The sequence below is a fragment of the Trachinotus anak genome, unplaced genomic scaffold (assembly GCF_046630095.1).
Source record: "Trachinotus anak isolate AG129_WGS33_773 ecotype Australia unplaced genomic scaffold, CSIRO_AGI_Tana_v1 ptg000026l, whole genome shotgun sequence".
Taxonomy (NCBI): Eukaryota; Metazoa; Chordata; class Actinopteri; order Carangiformes; family Carangidae; genus Trachinotus; species Trachinotus anak.
The window spans coordinates 12,951,988-12,976,675 of NW_027273877.1; the positions used below are offsets into that span (position 1 = coordinate 12,951,988).

General features: G+C 43.1%; 1 protein-coding gene across 2 annotated transcripts in view; it reads left to right on the forward strand.

Annotated features, from left to right (window-relative positions):
* LOC139609617 (protein NLRC3-like) overlaps positions 1–24,688 on the forward strand; it is a 165,607-nt gene that overhangs the window by 74,108 nt on the left and 66,811 nt on the right. The window contains exons 3-10 of one of the 2 annotated variants that reach the window (XM_071464469.1): positions 8,104–8,223; positions 8,321–8,556; positions 8,787–10,641; positions 12,110–12,286; positions 14,276–14,452; positions 15,081–15,254; positions 15,950–16,123; positions 16,974–17,885. The exons of the other annotated variant lie outside the window; for it this stretch is intronic. Coding sequence (XP_071320570.1) covers positions 8,104–8,223; positions 8,321–8,556; positions 8,787–10,641; positions 12,110–12,286; positions 14,276–14,452; positions 15,081–15,254; positions 15,950–16,123; positions 16,974–17,001 — 2,941 coding nt within the window. The 3' untranslated portion in view covers positions 17,002–17,885. Of the gene's footprint in view, positions 1–8,103; positions 8,224–8,320; positions 8,557–8,786; positions 10,642–12,109; positions 12,287–14,275; positions 14,453–15,080; positions 15,255–15,949; positions 16,124–16,973; positions 17,886–24,688 lie in introns of those variants that run through there. 2 annotated transcript variants of the gene reach the window in all.

Genomic DNA, 24,688 nt, shown 5'->3' on the forward strand with positions numbered 1-24,688 from the left:
GAAAGACACGTTACCTGCGTCCTCACTGTCTCGTCTGGCGTCTCTACAAGAACGGAGGTGACAGAAACTCCTGAGCGCTGTCAGACATGAAGACTTTCCACAGTCAAATGAACAGACTCAGAGAGTGGGCACCCATGAGCAGGTGAAGCTCCGTCATGCAGCGGCCTGCGTTGGGTGGAGGTGCCTGAATGAAGAGGAACCTCGAGCAGACGGCGAGGCTCCACCAGGTAGCGGGTGGGGACAAGGAGAAGCGTTCAAACTCAGATGGAGAGATCAGGTAGAAGCCTGGAGGAAGATGCAGGAGGTTTCTGAGAGGTGCAATCAAAACCCAGTGAGCATTTAGTGAAATCATGATGACGAACATCTTTTTTAGAAGAACAACTGGTGCAAAAACACTCTGTGTTCTTATTGTTAAGACGGGATTACAGCAAGTAGACTGCACCGGGTCGAGGCTCATTTAAGACACTGTGGCCTCTGCTTTCACAGCACTGTGTGTGTGTGTGTGTGTGTGTGTGTGTGTGTGTGTGTGTGTGTGTGTGTGTGTGTGTGAGTGGTAACGACACTACAGGATTTGTCCCCACTACTTTCCATCTGAGCTACTGACATCAATACTCTAATCACAGTTCAACAAACAGTGTTTCGGAGCCACACTCTGCTGTCTGTGTTGGTCAGTTGTGCTGACTTGTTGTCCACACTGTGACAGTGGGGTTGTGAGATCCTGTGGATGATGTGGTGAAGTGTGTTACCAAGAGGTTGGACGTGTGTGTGTCGCTCTTTAATTTCAGACAGCAGCTCTCTTTGTCGTCAGCGGTGAACTCAGCTGATGAGCCACACTGGTTGTGTACTGGTTGACTGGGATCAACAACACTCAGACCAGTTCATTTAGTTTGTCCACTGGTGGAAAGAAGCTTCCAGGGACAGATGTGTGATGAAGATAAACCTCATCATCAGTCTGACTTTGACTCACTCCTCCTGTGGTTTCATGGCTCTTTGCAAACAACAAAAATGCTGCATCGCTGCCACCATGTGGACAAACAAGGTCATTTCATGTCCCATCACATTCCATTCCAAGGGAACTGACTGAGCTTCATGTTAAAATGCATCCACCAACGAAGAAGAACACAACACATGGACGACAAGAGATGGCAACAAGAAGGACAATAAACACCTGTCCACCATTAAAGCTCCTCTGACTTCATCCTCCCTCATATCACTGAGCACTGCTGCAGACCCCCACCCTTCACTCACCTGATGGAGGGATGATGGATGGATGACAGCTGTTGCTAGGAAACCTCAGCTACATGAAGTCAGGTCAGTGGTTGCTGAGATGAATCAGTTTGTGGTTATAATGAGACTCGTTAGTGAAATAATGAGACAGGTTCGTGATGTACAAGATAACGTGACGTGTTGTTTCAACAGTTTGTTCATTGATCTGTTTGTTCATTGAATAAACTGTATACATGGTGTGAAAGAAGGTATTTCCATGACTGGAAGACACATTGAAACAGCTGCTTTCCCTCATATTTATTCAGGAAGGAGCTGAAATCTTTGTCCAGGGAGTCTCCTCTGATTCTTTCAGGGTTTACCACTGACTTTAGGTGTTTGTTTTTGTGTAGTTTGTTGTGTATAACAGTTGACAACATGGTGAGAAAAAGAAAGAAAGAAAGATAATTTTTTTCTTTTGCAGTGCTTTATTTCAAGGTGAATCAAGAGCTTTTATTCTGAAAAGTTCTGATGAAGTTCAGTTTCTGTGGTTCTCTTGACAGAGCACTGAAATAGACACCAGTTCAGTTAATCCTTCAGACTGACATGAACAGTGACAAAGTAAATTCCAGTTGAATATTTTATCAATCAATTTCTTACATTAGCATTTGATTACGTTCTGACCTGCTATCGAATGGCTGAGAAAAAAACTGGCCTGAGGCCAAACTTGCCGACCCCTGCTCTGAGGTCAAGATGATGGCTGGACGTTGTAGAGGAAATCTACTCTGTGGAAAAAGAGACTGTTTACCTGAGAGCTAGAGCTGGACTTCATTCAAGGACAGATCCCAATCTTATCAGACAGGAAATAAACCAAAGTCCAAGACTCCAGACCATGTTCAACAGCTGTCATACAACACACACACACACACACACACACACACACACACACACACACACACAGACACACACACACACACACACACACACACACACACACACACACACACACACACACACACAGAGTCATGTGACTTCCTGTAGCTGCAGAGGGGAGGAGCAGCTGAAGGTGCAAAGTGCAGGTGAGCTCAGACGCCATTTGAAGTGGACGGAGCAGAAGGAGGGAAACTGAAGGCTGAGGCAGGTGAGTGTTAACACAACATTATTATTATTTTACTGTCACAGTCTCTGAGTCAGTTTGTCCCTGTGGACTGTGGAGGGAAGAAGAGTCACAGTGAACTTCTGTCCACACAGAGACACTGAGAGGAAAACCTGTGTGTGTGTGTGTGTGTGTGTGTGTGTGTGTGTGTGTGTGTGTGTGTGTGTGTGTGTGTGTGTGTCTCTTGAGCAGCTTGTTTGTCCTGACTCTTGTGTGTGTGAGCTCACAGTCAGTGTTACTGGTTTCCCTCTCAGACTGACTGAAGTCCTGAAGATGAGTGATTGTGTGGAGGAAGAGGAGGACAGAGCAGAGTCTCCAGGACCCAGCTGTCTGTCTGTGAAGAGTCACCGGTCCAGAGGTGATCCTCCAGCTTTCAGTCCTGAACCTGGACCCTCAGACTCACAGTAAGAGACCTGCTACAAACCTGTGAACCTCCAAACTGTCTCTGTAACAGTGTTTAGTGTGTTGAGCTCCTGCAGTGATGTCACTTCCTGTAACAGCTGCTGTAGTGTCACAGAAAATAACTTCCCCTGGTTCCTCTGACATACACACATGGACAAAGTTGTTGGTACCTTTCCATTAAAGAAAGAAAAACCCTAAATAGTCACTGATATAATTTGAAACTGACAAAAGGAATAATACATAAAAATTTACTGAAAATTAACTAATGAAAATCAGACATTTGTTTTTGAATTGTGGTTCAACAGAATCATTTTAAAAAACAAACTAATGAAACTGGCCTGGACAAAAATAGGGACGTGTTAAACTAAGGTCCTGTAATTAGCATCACAGGTGTCTTCAAACTTGTAATCAGCCAGTCTGCCTATTTAAAGGCTGAAAAGTAGTCACTGTGCTGTTTGGTATCATGGTGTGTACCACACCGAACATGGACCACAGAAAGCCAAGGAGAGAGTTGAGAGTGCATGTTAAAGGTAAAGGCTATAAGACCATCTCCAAGCAGCTTGATGTCCCTGTGACTACAGTTGCGCATATTATTCATTTTAAGGTCCATGGGACTGTAGCCAGCCTCCCTGGACGTGGCCGCAAGAGGAAAATTTAGGACAAATTGAAGAGACGGATAATATGAATGGTAACCAAAGAGGCCAGAACAACTTCACATCAGTGTCAGATCGCACCATCCCTCGCTGTTTGAGCCAAAGTGGACTTAATGGAAGACGACCGAGGACACCACTGTTGAAAGCAAATCATAAAAAGGCGAGATTGGAATTTGCCAAAATGCATATTGACAAGCCACAAAGCTTCTGGGAGAATGTCCACTGGACAGATGAGACAAAAATTGAGCTTTTTGGCAAGTCACATCAGCTCTTCACAGATGCAAAAATGAAGCATACAAAGAAAAGAACACTGTACCTACTGTGAAACATGGAGGAGGCTCGGTTATGTTCTGGGGCTGCTTTGCTGCTTCTGGCACAGGGTGTCTTGAATCTGTGCAGGGTACAATGAAATCTCAAGACTATCAAGGCATTCTGGAGTGAAATGTGCTGCCCAGTGGCAGAAAGCTTGGTCTCAGTCGCAGGTCATGGGTCCTCCAACAGGATAATGACCCAAAACACACAGCTAAAAACACCCAAGAATGGCTAAGAACAAAACATTGGACTATTCTGAAGTGGCCTTCGATGAGCCCTGATATAAATCTTATTGAACATCTGTGGAAGGAGCTGAAACATGCAGTCTGGAGAAGGCACCCTTCAAACCTGAGACAGCTGGAGCAGTTTGCTCATGAGGAGTGGGTCAAAATACCTGCTGACAGGTGCAGAAGACTCATTGAGAGTTACAGGAATCGCTTGATTGCAGTGATTGCCTCAAAAGGTTGTGCAACAAAATATTTGTCAGTTTCAAGTTATTTCAGTGACCATTGAGGGTTTTTCTTTCTTTAATAGAAAGGTACCAACAATTTTATCCGCATGTTTATCAGTGTATTAACAGTGACTGCTGAGGAGCTGGTTTCTTGTGAAATGATCCCAACAAAGAAGAGTTTGACTTTTTTCTTGTGCATATTTTTGCTGCAGCTGATGAACATGACAGAGATGTAAAGATGTCAGTAATTAAAGGGCCGTGGTGGAGCAGAGAAGCAGCCACAGAAGAAGAGAGCAGTGTGTTGGTGAACCTGGATGAGCTGGGATCTAACAGAGTTGACCACACTTTGCAGGATCATTTTACAGCCTGAATGATGAGCTTCACATGTCGGAGCTTCACTCTCCACAGTTAGTTTGATCCAAACTACAGTGAGCAGCTGTTGGAGGAAATGACTGAGCCTCTTTAACATCAAACTAGATATTTGTCAGCTGTTTATACAGATTTCAGGCTCTATGTAATATGGGCCGCTGATTGTAAAGTAATAAAACAGTAAATGAGAGAATGGTGATGTAGAATTCATGGAGAATAACAAAATAAAAACCTAGTAGCTTCAATGACAGAAGTAACAGAAGAATCAGCCTGAGATTTTACACTAGTGGCTGGAAATAAAGCTTTTAAAATGTTGAGAAGGAATCAGAGTTTTCAGAAGCTTATTGAACATAAAAGCAAATGTAAGGAGAACCATAAAAATGCAAAGAAGTAATTGTGGAGGTCATTTTGTCAATTCAGTGGGAAACAGATATGGATAAAATGTGGAGAATGATGAGAAGAATGAATGAGGTTAAAAGAGAACATGGGAATCCAGTTTGAAATGAAGGAGAAGTAACAGCAGTAAAAGATGAAGAGAAAGCAGAGATGGTGAGAAAAACTTTAGTTCAAATCCACAGTTGTGACAATATCAGTGAAGAGGGGAACAGAGGAAGAGAAACTACAAGAGCAGAGGATGAAGAGTTATTACAGCATGAAGAAGACACAGATGATCGACTAAATAAACCATTTACAAAGACAGAGCTGAACCCATCTCTCAAGAAAACCAAGATGTCAGCACCAGGCAAAGATCAAGTTTGTTAGTTAATGATGAACCATCTCAGTCAATCATCCAAGGAGCTTTTATTGGAGTTAGATCATAAAGTGTGGGAGAGCGAGAAACTGCCACAAAGCTGGAAGGAAGCTGTCATAACTCCAATACACAAACCAGGAAGAGACAAACCCAGGAAATCATAGACCAGTGACTTTAACATCTAACATCTGCAGAATAATGGAGGAAATGATCAATGAAAGGTGAAGTTATTATATAGAAAATAAAGGATCTGTAGATAAATACCAGAGGGGCTTTAGGAGAGGAAGAAGTTAGCCAGTAGCTCCTCAGCTACTGTTCATTGCTCCGGTCCTGTGGATCCTGTATACAGCAGACTGTAAATACAACTCTGAGTGTCCACATCCAGAAATACTCTGATAACACAGCTGTTGTGATGTGTATCAGGAATGGACAGGAAGGAGAGAACAGAAATCTGATGATGGCCTTCAGTGAATGGAGCCACAAGAAGTGCCTCCCTCTGAACCTCCAAGACCAAGGAGATGGTCACTGACTTTCACAGGTCTAGACCCACACTTCAGCCAGTCAACATTAGAGGGAAGGACATTGAAGTGGAGCACACTTATAAATACCTAGGTGTCCACCTGGACAGTAAACTGGACTGGTCCCTGAACACAGATGCCATCTACAGGAAGGGGCGGAGCCAGCTCTTTTTCCTGAGGAAGCTCAGGTGCTTTGACGTCTGCAGTGAAATGCTGCACATGTTTTATCAGTCAGTGGTGGAGAGAGTCCTCTTCTCTGCTGTGGTCTGCTGGAGCAGCAGCAGGTCAGACCAGAACACAAGGAGACTGGACCTGCTGGTTCTAAAGGCTGAGTCTGTGACTGGAGGAGTCTGGACTCACTCATCTCTCTGCTGCAGGACTGAGAGGTTCAGGAAATCCTCTGTTCATCATACTGTTCAACACCTCAGACAGAGACAGTGGATCATCACACTGACTCAATCTTAATTTAACTAAATACACGAATAAGCTGGATAACTGTGAATTTCCCTATCTGGATAAATAAAGTATTTATTATCTTATTATCTTATCTTACATGCTCTGGTGTCTCTGTCGCTGTCACTTCAGTGAAGCTGGGAACTTCCACACAGCGGTTGGAATGTTGTCGTTTAACCAGGTCTCTGTGAAACACGAGACGACTCTCAAGATATGCTCACTGGTTCATCACTATTGCCTCCAGCTCATCACACTTGATAGCCAGGGAGTTGATGTTCCCCACAAGAATCAATGGTAGAAAAGGCTTAAATCTCCATCTCCTAGCCTTTAGCTTAGCCTTTAGTTTTGCTACTGCTCTGCATCCTCAATACCTCACCTTCAGCTCAGCTGGTATGGGATGTTTATCTCCATGTCTGGTACGCTGTAAAGAAAGGCGGTCCTGCCTCACAGACATGATGTTCTCCAATGTCAGATGACACAACAACGCAGAATAAGGATGTAAAAAATTAGGAAAACACACTAATACTTTGCAAAAGAAGTAGAAGGTACGAGGACTTGCTGCCTCTCGACTAGTGTGTGTATTGGTGTCTAGTGTGTGTTGGTGTTAAAATGAGGTGAGGTCAGGAGCATTGTCGACTCATCTCTATCTCATTTTATTCAGTTTCAGCTGAGGCTGTAAAATATTAAAGTGAGGGAACAAAAACATGCATTGCAGCTTCAGGTGAATATTTTTCAGCCGGGCCTGTTTGGTGGAATCCTGCTGTAGCTGTAGACGTCTGCTCGCACACTTTCACTCTGCACACCAGCAGTTTCCTCTGCAGAGAAGAGCTCTGTCTTACTACCTGCTGAATCCACAGTTATCAGAGAAATCCACCGAGGTGCAGGTGCACCTGGTTTTTAGAGGGGATGGGAGAGAGCTCTCTGATTGGTTTATTAGATGTTATGTCCAAACCCATGATGAATGAAGAGACTAATTACAACCCTTTTGAAGCATGTGCCTGGTGCTGTGACTGTTTGTCCACTGTTAAACTAACAAATGTGGATGAGGACACGTCCTAAATGCTCTGGCTCCATGTGCCTAGATGGTTAAAATAGGTCCTAAGTCTTCAGAAGGAACCAATGGGCTCAGAGCTGAGAGCCACTGACAGAGGAGGGAAGTCACAAAGTGTTGAGAGACGAACTCACACACTGTTGGTTTGGCTCTTTTCATGGGGTTTGTTGTCAAGAACAAACATGTAGAATAACAGCAGAATGACCCTTTAATTACACACAAGACTGTCTTTACCATCACTGATATCTGTGCAGATGTAACTCTGACAAACTGTGTGTTTGTCAGTGAAGTTGTGTGATGGTCAGATGAAGCCTGCAGCAGGATGTGGTGTTTGCTGTTGTCACAGTCATGTAGAAACACACAGGCCTCCTTGTGTGAAATGAAGCTGAAATCCAGAGAAAGAATCAATATGGAGAAGAAGAGCAGACACATCAGCAGCCATTAGTTTTAGTCAGGATGTTGTTTTGTCTTCATTTGTGGCAGTGGCAGTGTCGGGGTCACAGACATCTGATCCTCTCATCTTACCTTTGTATCACTCTGCTTCTTTAGAGCTGATGTGAGACAGGTCATCAACAGCTGGAGACTGGACACATTTAATGACTGACTGACACAACAGTGTTGTTTCTGGATGCTGCTGTGTTGCTTCCATCCTTCAGTACAGTGTGCGCTGCTGGATGGTGACGTCACTGCAGGACGTCAGCTGAGAGTTCCCACAATGACTCTGTCATCAGAGAATTGATCAGTGATCCATGTGATATGAATAAAAACATGTTTGTGTTTGCAGAGGTCAGAACCACAGACTGAGAGCAGAGTCTCCAGGATCCAGCTGTCTGTCTATGAAGAGTGACCAGTCCAAAGATCATCATCCACACTCCGGTCCTGAACCTGGACCCTCAGACTCACAGTAAGAGACAGTTTCTACTGTAAACTGAGCTGAAGATGATTCAGTTATTAGACATATTTGACTGTGACATGTTAGTGATGAAGACATGTCTTCACAGAGGGAGGAAGAGGAGTGGTGTCTCTGTGGAGGAGCAGCTGTCCTGCTGTGCTCTGTGTCAGGACGTCCTGAAGGATCCAGTCTCTACCAGCTGTGAACACTGGTTCTGCAGACAGTGCTTCACCTCATACTGGGACCAGTCTGGGTCTTCAGGAGACCCCTCCTGTCCCCAGTGTGGACAAAGACCCAGAACCAGACCTGGACTGCAGACAGCCAGTCAGAGCAGCACTGTACAAAGTGAGACTGAACATGTGTCTGCTGATGTCTTCATTTCTGAAACCAGGACCTGTTGTTTTCTCCAGTGTCAGTTGTTCTATCACACAGCACTGACATTTCAGATGATTCTAAAAAGCACAACATTAAAAAGCTTTTCTTTGCAGCTCTTTAGTTTTTCTGTAGCTGATGAAAATAATCAGCAGATTCTCAGATTCTCTGTCTTCAGTCTGACATTGTCTCTTCTCTTTCAGCAGATAGTGGTCTGCAAGAGGTTTTAGATCAACATAAGATCAGTCTGAGGAGCAGATGTGAACGTGTGACTGAAGGAAGTGATGGAACAGGAAGTGGAACCCTCCTCAACAGGATCTACACTGAGCTCTACATCACAGAGGGACAGAGTGAAGAGGTTAATACCCAACATGAGGTGAGGCAGCTGGAGACAGCTTCCAAGATGAAGACTCTCCATGACACTCCAATCAAGTGCCACGACATCTTTAAAGCCTTACCTGACCAACAAACACACATCAGAGTGGTTCTGACCAACGGCGTTGCTGGCGTTGGAAAAACCTTCTCAGTGCAGAAGTTCAGTCTGGACTGGGCAGAGGGCTTGGAGAACCAAGATGTCAGTCTGCTGGTTCTGCTTTCATTCAGGGAGCTGAACCTGATCAGAGAGCAGCAGTACAGTCTTCTCAGGCTGCTCCATGTTTTCCATCCAACATTACAGAAGGTCTCAGCAGAGCAGCTGGCTGTCTGTAAAATTCTGTTCATCTTGGACGGCCTGGATGAAAGCAGACTTTCACTGGATTTCAACAACAGGGAGGTTGTGTCTGATGTCACACAGACGTCATCAGTCAACCTGCTGCTGACAAACCTCATCCAGGGGAACCTGCTTCCCTCAGCTCTGGTCTGGATAACTTCCAGACCTGCAGCAGCCAATCAGATCCCTCCTACATGTGTTGACAGGGTAACAGAGGTACGAGGCTTCACTGACGCCCAGAAGGAGGAGTACTTCAGGAGGAGGTCCAGTGATGAAGAGCTGTCCAGCAGAACCATCTCACACATCAAGAAGTCCAGGAGCCTCCACATCATGTGTCAAGTCCCAGTCTTCTGCTGGATCACTGCTACAGTTCTGGAGCACATGTTGACTACAGAGCAGAGAGGAGAGCTGCCCCAGACCCTGACTGACCTGTTCTCACACTTCCTGCTGGTTCAGACAAAGAGGAAGAAGCTCAAGTATGATGAGGGACATGAGACGAGTCCACAGGAGCTGATGGAGGCTGACAGGGAAGTTCTTCTGAAGCAGGGGAGGCTGGCGTTTGAACATCTGGAGAAAGGAAACATCATGTTCTACCAAGAAGACCTGGAGCAGTGTGGTCTGGATGTCACAGAGGCCTCGGTGTACTCAGGACTCTGTACTGAGATCTTCAAAAGAGAGAGTGTGATCTTCCAGAAAACAGTCTACTGCTTTGTTCATCTGAGCATTCAGGAGTTTCTGGCTGCAGTCTACATGTTCCACTGTTACACCAACAGGAACAAAGAGGTTCTGGAGAACTTCCTGGGACATGAATACAAACACAGAGACTCAACCTCTTTTTTTGAGAAGATTTCAAAATTTTTTGGTAGCCATGATAATCATCATCCATCTCTGGATGCCTTCCTGAGGGCAGCCATGGAAAAATCCCTCAGAAGTAAAAATGGTCACCTGGACCTGTTTGTTCGCTTCCTTTATGGTCTCTCTCTGGAGTCCAACCAAACACTCTTAGGAGGTCTGCTGGGTCAGAGAAAGAACAGTCCAGAAACCATCCCAAGAACCATCAACAACCTGAAGAAGATGAACAGTGATGAAATCTCTCCTGACAGAAGCATCAACATCTTCCACTGTCTGATGGAGATGAAGGACCACTCAGTTCATCAGGAGATCCAAGAGTTCCTGAAGTCAGAGACCAGATCAAAGAAGAAACTCTCTGTGATCCACTGCTCAGCTCTGGCCTACATGCTGCAGATGTCAGAGGAGGTTCTGGATGAGTTGGATCTGGAGAAGTACAACACATCAGAGGAAGGACGAAGGAGACTGATCCCAGCTGTGAGGAACTGCAGGAAGGCTCGGTGAGTCCAGACATGATCAATATAATTATCAATCAGTAGATTAGATCAGTAGTTGAGTCAAATTCAGATAAACACAGTTTTCATTTATTCTCATTATTCTTAGTTTTACTTTGAAACAATCAAAGGTCAGTTGTGTTTTTTTCTGCAGGTGTTGTAAATGCTGTGAGCACCAAAATGTAGATGTTTCAGTTGGTTGTGATAGTTGCTGTTAAGTTCATAAAAACACTTGTTTTGTTTATTTGTAATAATGATTGGATTGATTTGTTAATGTTCTGTGTTGTTTTGAGTCTTTTTGGTTTAATTCAAACCTGATCAAACTAATTAAAGCAGCTCCACTGATCTCACACCTCAGAGTGTGTTTCCAGGTGTTTCCAGGTGTTGGGGAGGACACCTGCATATGAGAAAACAGTAGTGTCTCCAGCTGTGCAGTCTGATAAATGTCCTCAGGTGTGACAGCTGCACAAGCAGAGAAAAGTCATCACATCAGTGAAATGACTCAACTGGTCAAAGCAGACCAAGAGTGGAGATGTAAACCCCTGAGTGTGTTGAACTGATCAAGGCTGAGCTTTATTGATTATTGAACTTTTCATGTTGAAGAATGAACTTGTGTTTTTTCAAGTGTCATGGTGGAGCTTTAAAGTCTTTCCATAGATTGTGTTGAATGAGACAGAAAGTCCCAGGTGTTTTCTCTCTTGTTGCTGTAGAGGAGAGTCGTATCAGGAAATGTTCAGCTTCAGCCAAGAACACAGGTGTGAATCTATCAGAGCAGAATGGGAGGATTCAGTCTTCTTCTACACACCAGAGCTCAGTGTCATGTTTCTGTGAGGACCTTCTGTGAAAACCAGGCAGCAAACAGATATTAGATTGAACTGTTGACTGAGTTGACCTTCACACACACACACACACACACACACACACACACAGACACACACACATACACATACACACACACACACTTCCAGGTTGTAACTGTAGAGTCCATTAAGTGTTGATCACTAGTGTTTTACTGAGGACAGTTTGTTCATGGATCAACGTGGGCGCTGCCACTGATTCACCACAATGAGCCAGATGTGTTTTATGCAGTGGTGTGTGTTGACTTCTACAGAGAGGCAGCAGAGCCAAGCAATCTGGAGTCAGTTTAAAAACACTGGAGAATAAAACTGTTTTTCTCAACAAGATTCTGACTCTGGATCAAATCATATGATGGAAGCAGAAATGTAACATCATTTTCCCTCCTTCATCTGCACAACAAAGATTCCCATGAAACTCTGCAGGTCTGAGAGAGAGTGATGAGAATTATTGTTTCATGTCAAACACAATCAGATCAGATGAGCTGAGCCACAGATGTAAAGAGCAGATGTTCATCACATCATCATCTTTTCTCATCAGATGCATTTTAACTTCAGTGTCTTTTATTACAAACTGTCTGATTTTATTCTAACACATTTTATATTTTCTCTCATCACAGACTTGTTAATTGTGGACTCTCAGAGACTCACTGTGAAGTCGTGTCCTCAGCTCTGAAGTCCAACCCCTCCCATCTGAGACACCTGAACCTCAGTGAAAACTGGGACCTGGAGGATTCAGCAGTGAAGCAGCTGTGTGCTGGACTGGAGAGTCCAAACTGTAGACTGGAGACTCTGAGGTCAGTTCACTGACTGGAGCTGTTGTAGTTTTATATTCAGTTCAAATCTGTGAAGTTCCAGTTTTTCATTGGTTGGTTCATTTTCAGGATTTCTGTGTGAGGATTTAAAAAATCAGCCAGTGAAGAGAAAGAAGGAAGATGAGACCAGGAGCAGAGTGGTGATGTGGAGGGTCAGGAGAATACCATTTTGGGGCCGGTGCCGGACTGATTATTGTGTAGACTAATAATATTGTGTTATATTAAAGTGGTCTACCTCGCTGCACCATCCTGCAGCCTGAACTGAGCCTCGCAGCCTCTTGTCTCTCCCAGCACGTCAGACGCTACCAAGTCTATATTTGCAGTAGGGGGGTAAATGAGCGGCCCCTCCTCAGGTGGTACAACCCCGGTGTGCCTTGAACTGTGATTGGTCAGCTGCTGACCAATAAGAGCTGTGAAGTGGGGCTGGTACAGAGTCATCAGAGACGTGTTGGTGTTATCAGGGAACGTGTGTGTTCACTGTTCACATTGGTTTGAAGCAGCAGCAGAGAGAGAAGGAGAAAGGTGGAGCAGAGAAGAATGAAGAAGAACAAATACTGGAGGAGGAAGCAGAGAAATGTTCCACAATCACAGAGAGATTCAACATCCAGTAAAGAGCCTGCAGCTGAAATGTTAAGCAGGGGCGTTGTAGCTAGCTGCTAGCTCAGCTCATATTAAATGTGGCTAGTATAGCTAGCTGCTAGTTGTTGGGCAGCAGCCCTGTGCTTGTGTTAGCTGCTGTTAGCGTTAGGGTTAGGGTCAGGGTCAGGGTCAGGGTTAGGGTCAGGGTTGGGGTTGGGGTTGCACAACTAGTGAGACATTTGTTTAACATGTTGGACTTTTTGTCAGACTAGTTAACATGTTTGCCACACTAGTTTATATTTTCATCTTACTACTTTGACAAAGCTGTGTCACTAGGTAACTAGTGATGTGATGAAATTTCACTAGTTAACATGTATGGCAGTTGCTGCACTTCACTAGTTAACTAGTGACATGCACAAGTTAACTAGTCAGCAGATTTGTCAAACTAGTAAGATGAAAATGTCAACTAGTGTGGCAAACATGTTAACTAGTGTGAAAAAAGTCCAAAATGTTAAACAAATGTCTCACTAGTTGTGCACAGTTGCTTACTAGTGCTGCGCAAGGCTTAACTAGTTCAAGGAAATTCCTAAAATGTGAGAAAAATGTCACTAGTTGACTAGTGAATCTTTTTGGACCTTACTAGTTAACTAGTAAGATAATATGTGTAACTAGTTAACTAGTAAAGTTAAAAAAAAGACCCAAACTAGTGTAACTAGTTGGCATTTTGGCTCTTACTAGTAACTAGTAACATTTTGATCTTCACTAGTTCACTAGTTGTGCCAAAAACAGCCATACTAGTATAACTAGTGGACATTGCGGCTCCTATTAGTTGACACAATGTGTCATAATGTTCACTAGTTACACAAGTAGATGATGATTTGACCTTACTGGTTAACTAGTGAGGTTCAAAAAGCACCACTAGTTCTCAACAGTAACACAAGTTCTTCTATTTTCTCTAATCTTTTCCCTCCTCCTGTAAATGTGACATTGTGCAGTTGTTTGGTGACTTTGGAACATTGAAGCTGCTCCACCATGTTTGTTCTGAACAGTGTGACTGAGTTCTCACTGTTTGTTCACGTCCTCAGTGTTTTGTTTCTGTGCTGATGTCTGTAGTGTCAGAGAGGGAACAGACTAAACAGACGTGAATCCTCTGATTCTCCTCTGATCACAGACTGAACTGAGGTCAGCAGCAGCTGATCAACCTGTGTTCACATCAACAGCTGTATGAATGTTGTGCTGACATTTGGATGATGTGTGTAGAAGGCTGACATGATGAAGATCCACAATAACAGAAGGACAAAGTCACTCTACTCATTTTAGACAAAGATCATTGATCAGGACAAATCTGATTGATTATCAATCATTGATCTACATCTTTGATTCTTTATTCAGATTGTGGTTCTGCGGTTTGTCAGAGATCAGCTGTTCTTCTCTGGGCTCAGCTCTGAAGTCCAACCCCTCCCATCTGAGAGAACTGGACCTGAGTAGAAACCAGGACCTGCAGGATCCAGGAGTGAAGGGTCTGTGTGGTTTTCTGCAGAGTCCAGACTGTAGACTGGAGACTCTGAGGTCAGTTCACTGTTGTAGATCTTATATCTTGAATCCACAGCTAATGAAGCTTCACACACAAGTTGAATCCATTGACTGTGAATGAATGAATGACATTGTAAATAGTTGTTGTCTCATGTTTCCAGTTGTTCTTCTCTCAGACTGAGAATGATTCTTCAGTTTCAGCTCATTTCACTCACTTGTCATGAATAATGTCTGTTCACTTCAGTTCAACCTTCACAGCTCACACACTCGTATTTCTCTCAGTCAGAGGACTCATGTTTTCTAAATCCACTGGAGAAAATGTCCAGTGTTAGTTGTTCAAGTCAATTCATTTTTATCACAACAACATACACAAGATCCTCACAACTAATATTTGTCCAAAGAAAGTGAAGAAACAATCTTCTTTTTTTCAGTAGATTTCAGTGAAGTGTCAGGACTAATGTCTGTTTGATCAAACTGTGTGTGTGTGTTTTCATCTGTAACACAACACACACAACTGTTGACAATGTTGTGTTGTACTGACATGATGAAGATCCACAATAACAGAAGGACAAAGTCACTCTACTCAGTTTAGACAAAGATCATTGATCAGCACAAATCTGATTGATTATCGATCATTGATCTACATCTTTGATTCTTTCTTCAGATTGATGGGCTGCAGGTTGTCAGAGATCAGCTGTTCTTCTCTGGTCTCAGCTCTGAAGTCCAACCCCTCCCATCTGAGAGAACTGGACCTGAGTCTCAACAACCTGCAGGATCCAGGAGTGAAGGGTCTGTGTGGTTTTCTGCAGAGTCCAGACTGTAGACTGGAGACTCTGAGGTCAGACTCGATGTTTTCTTTCTGTGCTGAGATGAATGTGATGTGAAAGTTGTGTTGACACTGAGCTGCAGACATGAGGCTGATATTATACTGATCCACACTGAGGATCTTCATGGTAAAGTCTGTTTTCTTCTTCTCTGCTTTTAGTCCAGTGACTGTTTCTCTTCAACTTTCACCTCATGACTTTTTAAAACACCAACAGAAACACATTGAATCTGTCAGACAATAACTGATCTATAATCAATAGCTGATGGTCCCAACACTTTTATAAGGCTCTGTGATGTTTGTACTGACTCCAACAGGTTGTTTCATCACTTTAAATCCTGTAGGTTTGACTGTGTTAAATATTTGAGCTCAGTCACCAGGTGTCTGTGTCTCTGCCGTTCCATCAACTCCTGAATTGAATATATATTTCTATACATTTGTTCTCATGTCTCCAAACTTCAGCCTGACATGTTTGTTGTCTTTGAAAACTTGAGGATCTTTAGTAGAATCTGCACAACATGAGTTTGTATAGATGGAGCCACAGGTGGAGCTGGCAGAGTTGAAGAGGTGGAGTCACTACGTCTTTATTGAAGCAGCAGCATGTTGTCATGAATATTAATGAGAGCTATTTTTACTTTGTCTGTTTGACTCTTTGTGGTTTCAAGCAGGAACTTTGTCTCCTAAACTCGCATCTTTGATTCTTTATTCAGATTGAGGAACTGCAGGTTGTCAGAGATCAGCTGTTCTTCTCTGGGCTCAGCTCTGAAGTCCAACCCCTCCCATCTGAGAGAACTGGATCTGAGTGAAAACAACCTGCAGGATTCAGCCCTGAAGGATCTCCGTGGTCTCGTGGAGAGTCCAGACTGTAGACTGGAGACTCTGAGGTCAGTAGAGGGGCGGAGTCAGTCCATGCTGCTCTCAGCAGTATTGTACTAAACACAGTTAGTATCAGAGCAAAGATCCAGTGTTTCCTGTGAACCTCCAACCTCCTCAGTGGCTGCTTTCCTCAGTGAAGCTGTGAGAGGAGAACGGGGACAGGCTTCAGGATTGGACAGAAAGACAGAGAGAGAGACAACAGTCAGCCAATCAGAGCAGCCAGAAGTTTGTTGTGAACATGTGTGTGCGTTGATGTGAAGATGACTGTTGTTGTGTTGATGTGTACAGGAAATAAAGCTGATTCCAGCTGACAGCCTCACAGATGGACAGAGACAGTGTCCTCATTCATCAAACTGTCCAATCTGATCTGAGACTGTTTGTTCTCTGGTTTCAACACTAAACAGCTGATCAGTTTCATCTGTGTCACAGCTCTGAGATCAGTGTGATGGAGCCTGACAGTCCCTGGCTCTTAGTGACAGCCTCCATGTTCAGTCAGGTGATGTTTCAGAAGCAGCTCACATGTTGATCAACACACAGAGACTCTGTGTTTAAAGTGACATCAGCTGACAGGTAACAGGAGTGAATCCATCACTGACCTGTTGCTGACTCAGCACTTTGTTTCCACTGTGGACTGAGTGAAATGTGCAGAGTGAACAGACTTGATGCTGAACGTCTCTGCAGGTCTGTGAGCTTCCAGCTCAGTGTGTTCACTCCAACACGTTAACATGAGAGCTGAGAGGAAGCAGCTGCTGCACATCTGGTCTGAACAGGACTGAAGTCCCTGCTGCATCACTGACTGATGAAGTGAGTCTCTGTAAACACTGATTCATCTCCTCTGCTTTCTTCTTCTCTACACAGATGGGAGTCACAGCCTTTCTACAGGTAAGAGTAGAGAGGAGAGCTTGATCCAGCAGTGACTGACAGAGGAACCAGAAGAAGTGGAGATGACTCTCAGTGCTGCAGTCTGAACTGATCTGAGAACAGCTCCACTGTCACACACAGAGTCCAGTCCACCATCATCCCTGTGTGTTCCTCTGGATCTGACAGAGCATCATCAGTGTCTCTGGACTTAAAGCTCATCAAGTTCAGCTCTGAACAGTTTCCTTGTTGAGCTTCACAAAGAGGGAATTTCACAGTAAAATGACTTGAACTCTGAAGATGAGTTTGACTCAGACGTTGAAGCCTCATGTTCTTCAGCTGAACTTTACCAGATATTATTGTACAGGAGGAACATGTTGTTTTTATCCTCCATCTTATTGATGTATTCAATAATACTTTATAGAAGATATATTAAATGATCGTATTCATAATGTTGAATATGCTAAATATTTGTAACCAGCCCCTGCAGTGAATAGAAACCAAAAAAATATTTTACTGTAGTAGAAGTTAAAATGTTTTAAGATAAAAGTAAAAAGTAAGTTGAAGTTAAAATCTACTCATTATGTTACTGTTACATTTTCATAGTATTGTATTTTATTGCACATTTACTGCTTCTCTTAAGCCTGTTGAGATATGAGGTTTTTAGCCATATCTCCCAGCCTTTTTATATGAGCATGTCTATATATCTTAATGATAAGTCAACAAGTATCATTGGTTTAATTCATCCTTAATTAACAGAACTTTAAATCCTTCTGTGTGGTAAATAATGTTTTTATATTTACTTCCTGTTCTTTATAGCCTTATATTTGACTGGTGTTTAGTTCTGCTGTTTGTAGCAGAATAATAATTCAGTGTATGTGATGCCGATACTGAGTAAAGATTTTAACTACATCAGGATGGTCAGAGGCTTGGAAAAAAAACATTGTCCAAGATGATCAAATGTTTTTGATCAGGAAAAAGAATCTGGCAATCCTTCAACAAATGTAATCTTTTTGTTCAACATTTGCAACTCACTGTACATAGGTTGAAAGGAAGTATAAATCCACACAATATTTTCAGGTACAATATTCATGACATGTACACAGTTTCAGTACTCCCCCCCCCCCTCCCCCAAAATCAACTTCCTCCATTACATTCTGGTGTGACATTTTTAAAACAAAATAACACAAAATCAAACTAGGTAGGCCTATCCAAAAGGCAAAGTTTTATGAAACAACACAAAATCAAACTCAATATCCAAAAGGCAAAGTTGTGCTGTCAGCAAAGAGACGTCTTTTGTCATACACCACTTTAAACTTTTTCTGAAATGATGTTTTTCAAGACGAAGATCTTTTTATCGCGACTAATGTTGTGCTGTGGGATATCAATCACACTCATCAGAATCACACAGGTAACCCTCCACCAGATCTCTGACCCTCTCAAAGTTTACCAACTCACAGCATTCCTGAGTCTGAGTGATGCCTTTGACGCACATTGCTACTTTTTTTGTTTGGTATGCATAGCTCTTTGGACCCGTGGCTACAAATTCTTGAATGCTATCCCCGTCCAGTTCATCTGTCAAGTCCCCTAGATAATTACCCATCTCTAAAGGCGTCTCACCCTTCTTTACCACATAGATTAAACTATCGGTGTCGATGTAAAGAACCCTCTTTCAACTTTACTAAATAACTGTACAGTTTTAGATGTGCGTGTGCTGTGGTCAATGCCGCAACGAATATATTGTTCTGTTTACCCGGGGGGTTTAATGCATCGGTCTGTGTATCTCCCCCTAATTAAAATACTCTCCTGAAATACAGGAGAAAGTGTTTAACACAGTCCAGACCATAAAACACCTTCTCTTCACCTTTCAATGTTTTTGCATACACTAGAAAGGGGATGTGTTTGTTGTTCTCGTTGACAAATGTTTCAAAGTCATAAAAAACCAAACCGAAGTGTTTGGTCTCACTGGCAACGGGTTGAATGTAACATAGGTGATCGTCTGTTTCAGAACCAGACACCAATGTTTCACTGTAGATTCTACATCTAGATGTGCTACAACAATGCTTGGCCTTGCCTGTGGTCATATTAACGTAGTAGCATAGTTTGCATTTTTTTACTTGATCACAGAAACTAAAAGCCTGTTTGTTCATAGGACATGGTTTAGCCTCTTTGTGTCGAGCAAAACAGGAGAGTGAACGACACATCCTGTGACAATCTGAGCATTTTATGGGTTTGAGCTCTTATGTAGAGCAGATGGGGTCGATGCAGACTTGACAGTAACCCTTACAGCTGTGCACATAGGGATTATTTAAACCCTTGTAACAATAATTACAAACAAACTTTGCGCCCATAAAGGCTTTGAGGTTTTTAATCCCGTAGTAATGATTTTGCAATAGGAATAAAAACAGAGGTTTGGAACGATCGGGGAAGGTCTGTTGCAAAATGTGAGAGGGGTTCGTTATGAGATGTTCTGTAAAACACTACAATTTTGCGCTTCAAGGTCTCCTCAAATTTGGCTATGTCATTGAAAGTGACGGGTGTCCGATCATTTAAACCAGCCTGACGCTGCAACTCCCTACCCAGACTATCACACTGGCCATCTGTGAAATCCGGATGGATAACATGAGATAGGCTGACGGCAAAGCAGAGCTGATCCTTCCTGTCATCTACAAAATAGAGATGGGGTCTTTACTTTTTGAAAATTTCACAAAAGTTTTCTCCATCTTACGTTTGGCACCACCCGTAGGGTTCCGCACTATGTGAACAATTAATTCTACACCTTCGTCAGCGGCTATGTTATTGTTTGACTGTACTATACGATCGAGCAAACCTTCAAAAGCTGGAAGAATATTTCTGCCTTGGTCGCTGTTGGTGAATGAAACATAATCACGCACATTTTCACCTCCCACCTCCAACTGAACAACATCATTGCGACTAGCTCACGATTCTACCTCGTTGGCTTATTCCCCAATTACCCCTATCACGTTTCGATAAAATGCGGCAATATCGGGTACATTGCCGGGTCGAGGAACTGTAAATGTGTGTCTCATGACTAGAGTGTTAAACCGATCATAAGAGGCTGTTTCTGTCTCTCTGCCCCCTCTATACCCCTCCTCCTTCTGCTCTTCAGCAGGAGTGTGTCTCTGCTCCAACCCTTCACCCACCTGGTGAGGCTGCGGCTGAGACTCATTTTGAGGTTCATTTGATGAGCTGAGTGCTGATATGTTTGTCTGATTTAGATTTTGGAGTATGTTTTCTATGTTGTGGAAGGCGTCTTCGTTGTTTTGATTTAATCTTTGGAATGTGTTTTCTAAGGTTTAGAAAGGATTTTGTGGTTCTAAAGGCGAGCTATTTTGCACATCAACATTGTTGGATATTGGGATAGAACATAATTGATCTACAGCTATTTGCAAGTCGAGAGGGACTTGGTGGACAGAAGAGAGTGTTGGAATATGACGTAATTGCTCTACAGCTAACTCAATTTCAAGAGGGACTTGGGATGAGGGTGAACAAGCTAAAGACTCGGAATCAAATTCTCTATTCATCTTTTAAATTAAAAAATGTCATACAAATATACATACGTACTAAGATTACAACATTTTTTCACAAATGGCCGTGAAGGATGAAATGATAATTCAATTCAATTTTATTTGTATAGCGCCAAATCATAATATACATTATCTCAAGGCACTTTACAGGGTCAGGTCAAGACCTTACTTTGTTACAGAGAAAAACCCAACAGTTCCCACAACGAGCAAGCGCTTGGCGACAGGGGGGAGGAAAAAACCTCCAACAGAACCGGGCTCAGGGTGGGCGGCCGTCTGGGTTTAGGAGAAGATAGAAAGAGGGGGAGGAGGGGGGGGGGGGGAGAAAGAAAGAGAGAGAGAGAGAGAGAGAGAGAGAGAGAGAGAGAGAGAGAGAGAGAGAGAGAGAGAGAGAGAGAGAGAGAGAGAGAGAGACCAGGAACAGCTGTGTAGGTAATGGTGTTATCAATAATAATGACAGGTAACAGTGGTTAATGGTAAAGATGAGTAGTGGTGGATCTGGATCCTGCTGCTCCTGAGGCAGAGATACCTGCAGAATGAGGACAGAGAGAAAGAGAGAGGAGAAGCACAAACTACGGGAGAGAAAAAGAAACAAAGTTAAGTCATCGAGAGAGAGAGGGGGAGAGAGACAGAAATAGGGAGAGAGCGCCCAGTGAATCATGGGAATCCCCCAGCAGTCTAGCTCTATAGCAGCATAGCTAAGGGATGGGTCAGGACATACCTGAGCCAGCCCTAACTATAAGCTTTACTAAACAAGACAGTTTTAAGCCTGATCTTAAAGGTAGAGAGGGGGTCTGCCTCCCGAACCCACACTGGGAGCTGGTTCCACAGGAGAGGAGCCTGATAGCTGAAGGCTCTGCCCCCCCATTCTATTCTTACTAACTCTGGGAACCACAAGTTGACCTGCATTTAGAGAGCGAAGTGTCCTATTGGGAAAATAGGGAACTATAAGCTCTCCAAGGTACGATGGTGCCTGACCATTAATGGCTTTGTAGGTGAGGAGGAGGATTTTAAATTCGATTCTGGATTTAACAGGGAGCCAATGCAGAGAGGCTAACACAGGAGAGATGTGATCCCGTTTCCTAGTTCCTGTCAGTACTCGTGCTGCCGCATTCTGGATCAATTGGAGGCTTTTTACTGAATTTTTGGGACATCCTGACAATAAAGAGTTACAGTAGTCTAGTCTTGAGGTAACAAATGCATGAACTAGTTTTTCAGCATCCTTTAGACATAGAATGGGTCTGATTTTAGCAATATTGCGCAGGTGGAAGAAGGCTGTCCTAGAGACTTGCTTTATATGTGAAGTAAAGGACAAGTCCTGGTCAAAGATGACACCAAGGTTTCTGACTGTAGTACTGGAGGCCAAGGTAATGTCATCCAGAGTTAGTATATTATCACATAGTGTATCTCTGAGGTGTTTTGGGCCAATTACAATAACTTCAGTTTTGTCTGAATTTAAGAGTAAGAAATTACTGGTCATCCAGATTTTTATGTCCTTAAGACAGACCTGAAGCTTGGCTACCTGGTTAGTCTCACCTGGCTTCATGGATAAGTACAGCTGGGTATCATCTGCGTAACAATGAAAATTCATCTGGTGCCTCCTAATAATGTTTCCCAGAGGAAGCATATATAGACTGAAAAGCATTGGTCCTAGCACAGAACCTTGTGGAACTCCATGACTGACTTTAGTTATGATAGAGGAGTCATTATTAACATGAACAAACTGGAGTCTGACAGATATGACTTAAACCAGCTTAGTGCGGTTCCTTTGATGCCGACCATATGTTCTAGTCTCTGTAATAAAATCTTATGATCGATGGTGTACAGAGACAAGTCCATTGTCTGAAGCTATGAGGAGATCATTGGTAACCTTAACCAGAGCAGTTTCTGTGCTATGATGGACTCTAAAACCTGACTGAAAATCTTCAAACAAACCATTTCTGTGCAAATAATCACATAACTGGTTTGCAACGACCTTCTCAAGGATTTTGGAAATAAAGGGGAGGTTGGATATGGGTCTATAATTGGCTAAAACATGAGGATCAAGAGTAGGCTTTTTAAGTAGAGGTTTAATTACTGCAACTTTAAAAGCCTGCGGTACATAACCAGTTGATAAAGATAAGTTAATCAGACTTAATATAGAGGTGTCAAGTAAAGGAAAAACCTCTTTGAACAACCTTGTTGGAACAGGGTCAAGAAGACAAGTCGATGGTTTAGATAAAGAAACTGTTGAAGTGAGCTCAGGGAGATGTACAGGAGAGAAACAGTCAAAATATAAGCCAGTTACAGTGGACTCTGAGGCTGCTGAACTGGACAGTACATCTGAACCAGCTGTGGGGAGGAGATGGTGAATTTTCTCTCTAACAGAGACAATTTTATCTGAAAAGAAGCTCATGAAGTCATTACAACTGAGGGCTAAAGGAACAGATGGGTCAACAGAGCTGTGGCTGTCTGTCAGCCTGGCTACAGTGCTGAACAGAAACCTGGGATTGTTCTTGTTTTCTTCTATTAATGATGAATAATAGGATGTTCTGGCTTTACGGAGGCTTTTTTTTATATGCCAATTGGCTGTCTTTCCAAGCCTTTAGAGATTCTTCCAGGTTAGTAGAACGCCACTTCCTTTCTAGCTTCCTTGAATTTTGCTTCAAAGCTCGTGTTTCTGAGTTGTACCATGGAGCTAGCCTTCTCTGACTCACTACCTTCTTCCTCAGAGGGGCCACAGTATCTAGAGTTGCACGCAGTGAGGCTACAGTACTATCAACAAAATCATCAACCTGTGTGGATGTGAAGTTAAGAGAGCTATCCCCTACTGCATTGATACATGGCAGTGGGCTAAGTACTGATGGGATCCTTTCTTTAAATTTGCTAACGGTATTGTCAGACAGACACCTGCTGTAATAGATTTTTTCCCCAGATGCTGTGTAGTCCATGACTGAAAACTCAAATGTTAACAGAGAATGGTCAGATAAAAGAGGGTTTCTGGGAGAAACTGTTAGGTATTCAATGTCAATCCCATAAGTCAGAACCAGATCAAGGGTATGATTAAAAGAGTGAGTGGGTTCATTAACATGCTGACAGAAGCCAATTGAGTCCAATAATGAATTAAATGCATGACTCAGGCTGTCACTTTCAACATCTACGTGAATGTTAAAATCACCCACCATGACAACTTTATCTGTGCTGAGAGCTAACTCAGATAAAAACTCAGAGTAAGGAGCAGGTGGACGATATATAGTAACTAGAAGGACAGGTTTTTGTGTCTTCCGGTTTGGGTGAGACAGACTAAGAATAAGGCTTTCAAATGAATTATGATTAACCTTATGCTTGGGATTCATTAATAAATTGGAGTGATAAATGGCTGCCACCCCTCCTCCTCGGCCTGTGCTTCAAGGGATATGAACGTTAACATGAGTGGGGGGGTGTTGATTCATTTAAACTAACATATTCATCCTGCTGCAGCCAGGTTTCAATCAGACAGAGCAGATCAATGTTATGATCAGTTATCAGATCATTGACTAGTAGAGATTTAGATGAGAGTGATCTGATATTCAATAAGCCACATTTAATTTTCCTGTTATTTGGTTCTGGACTAACAGTTGTGCTAATTTTTATTAGGTTTTCATGTCTAACTCCTCCTCTGTTCACTTTTGATTTATTATATTTAAATGTAGGTGGTCGGGGGACAGACACAGTTTGTAGGGGGTGAATGGCAGCGACTGCTCTAAGAGAGGCGCAGAGAAGAGTGTAAGACTGCGACTCTGCCTCCTGGTCTCAACTCTGGTTTGTCATGGCTTTGGCTTTCTAATAAACTCAGTGAAGTTTCTAGATAAGAGCGCAGCTCCATCCAGCGTGGGATGTATACCGTCTCGTCTAATCAGACCAGGTCTTCCCCAGAAAGTCTGCCAGTTATCAACAAAGCCCACATCGTTAGCGGCACACCACCTCGATAACCAGCGGTTGAACGATGACAAGCGGCTGTACATGTCCCCGCTGGTCAGGTTGGGTAGGGGCCCAGAGAAAACTACGGAGTCCGACATTGTTCTAGCATAAGTACACACCGACTCCACATTAATCTTAGTGATCTCCGATTGGCGTAATCGGGTGTCATTAGTGCCGGCGTGTATTACAATCGTACTGTATTTACGTTTATCCTTCGCCAGCAGCTTCAGA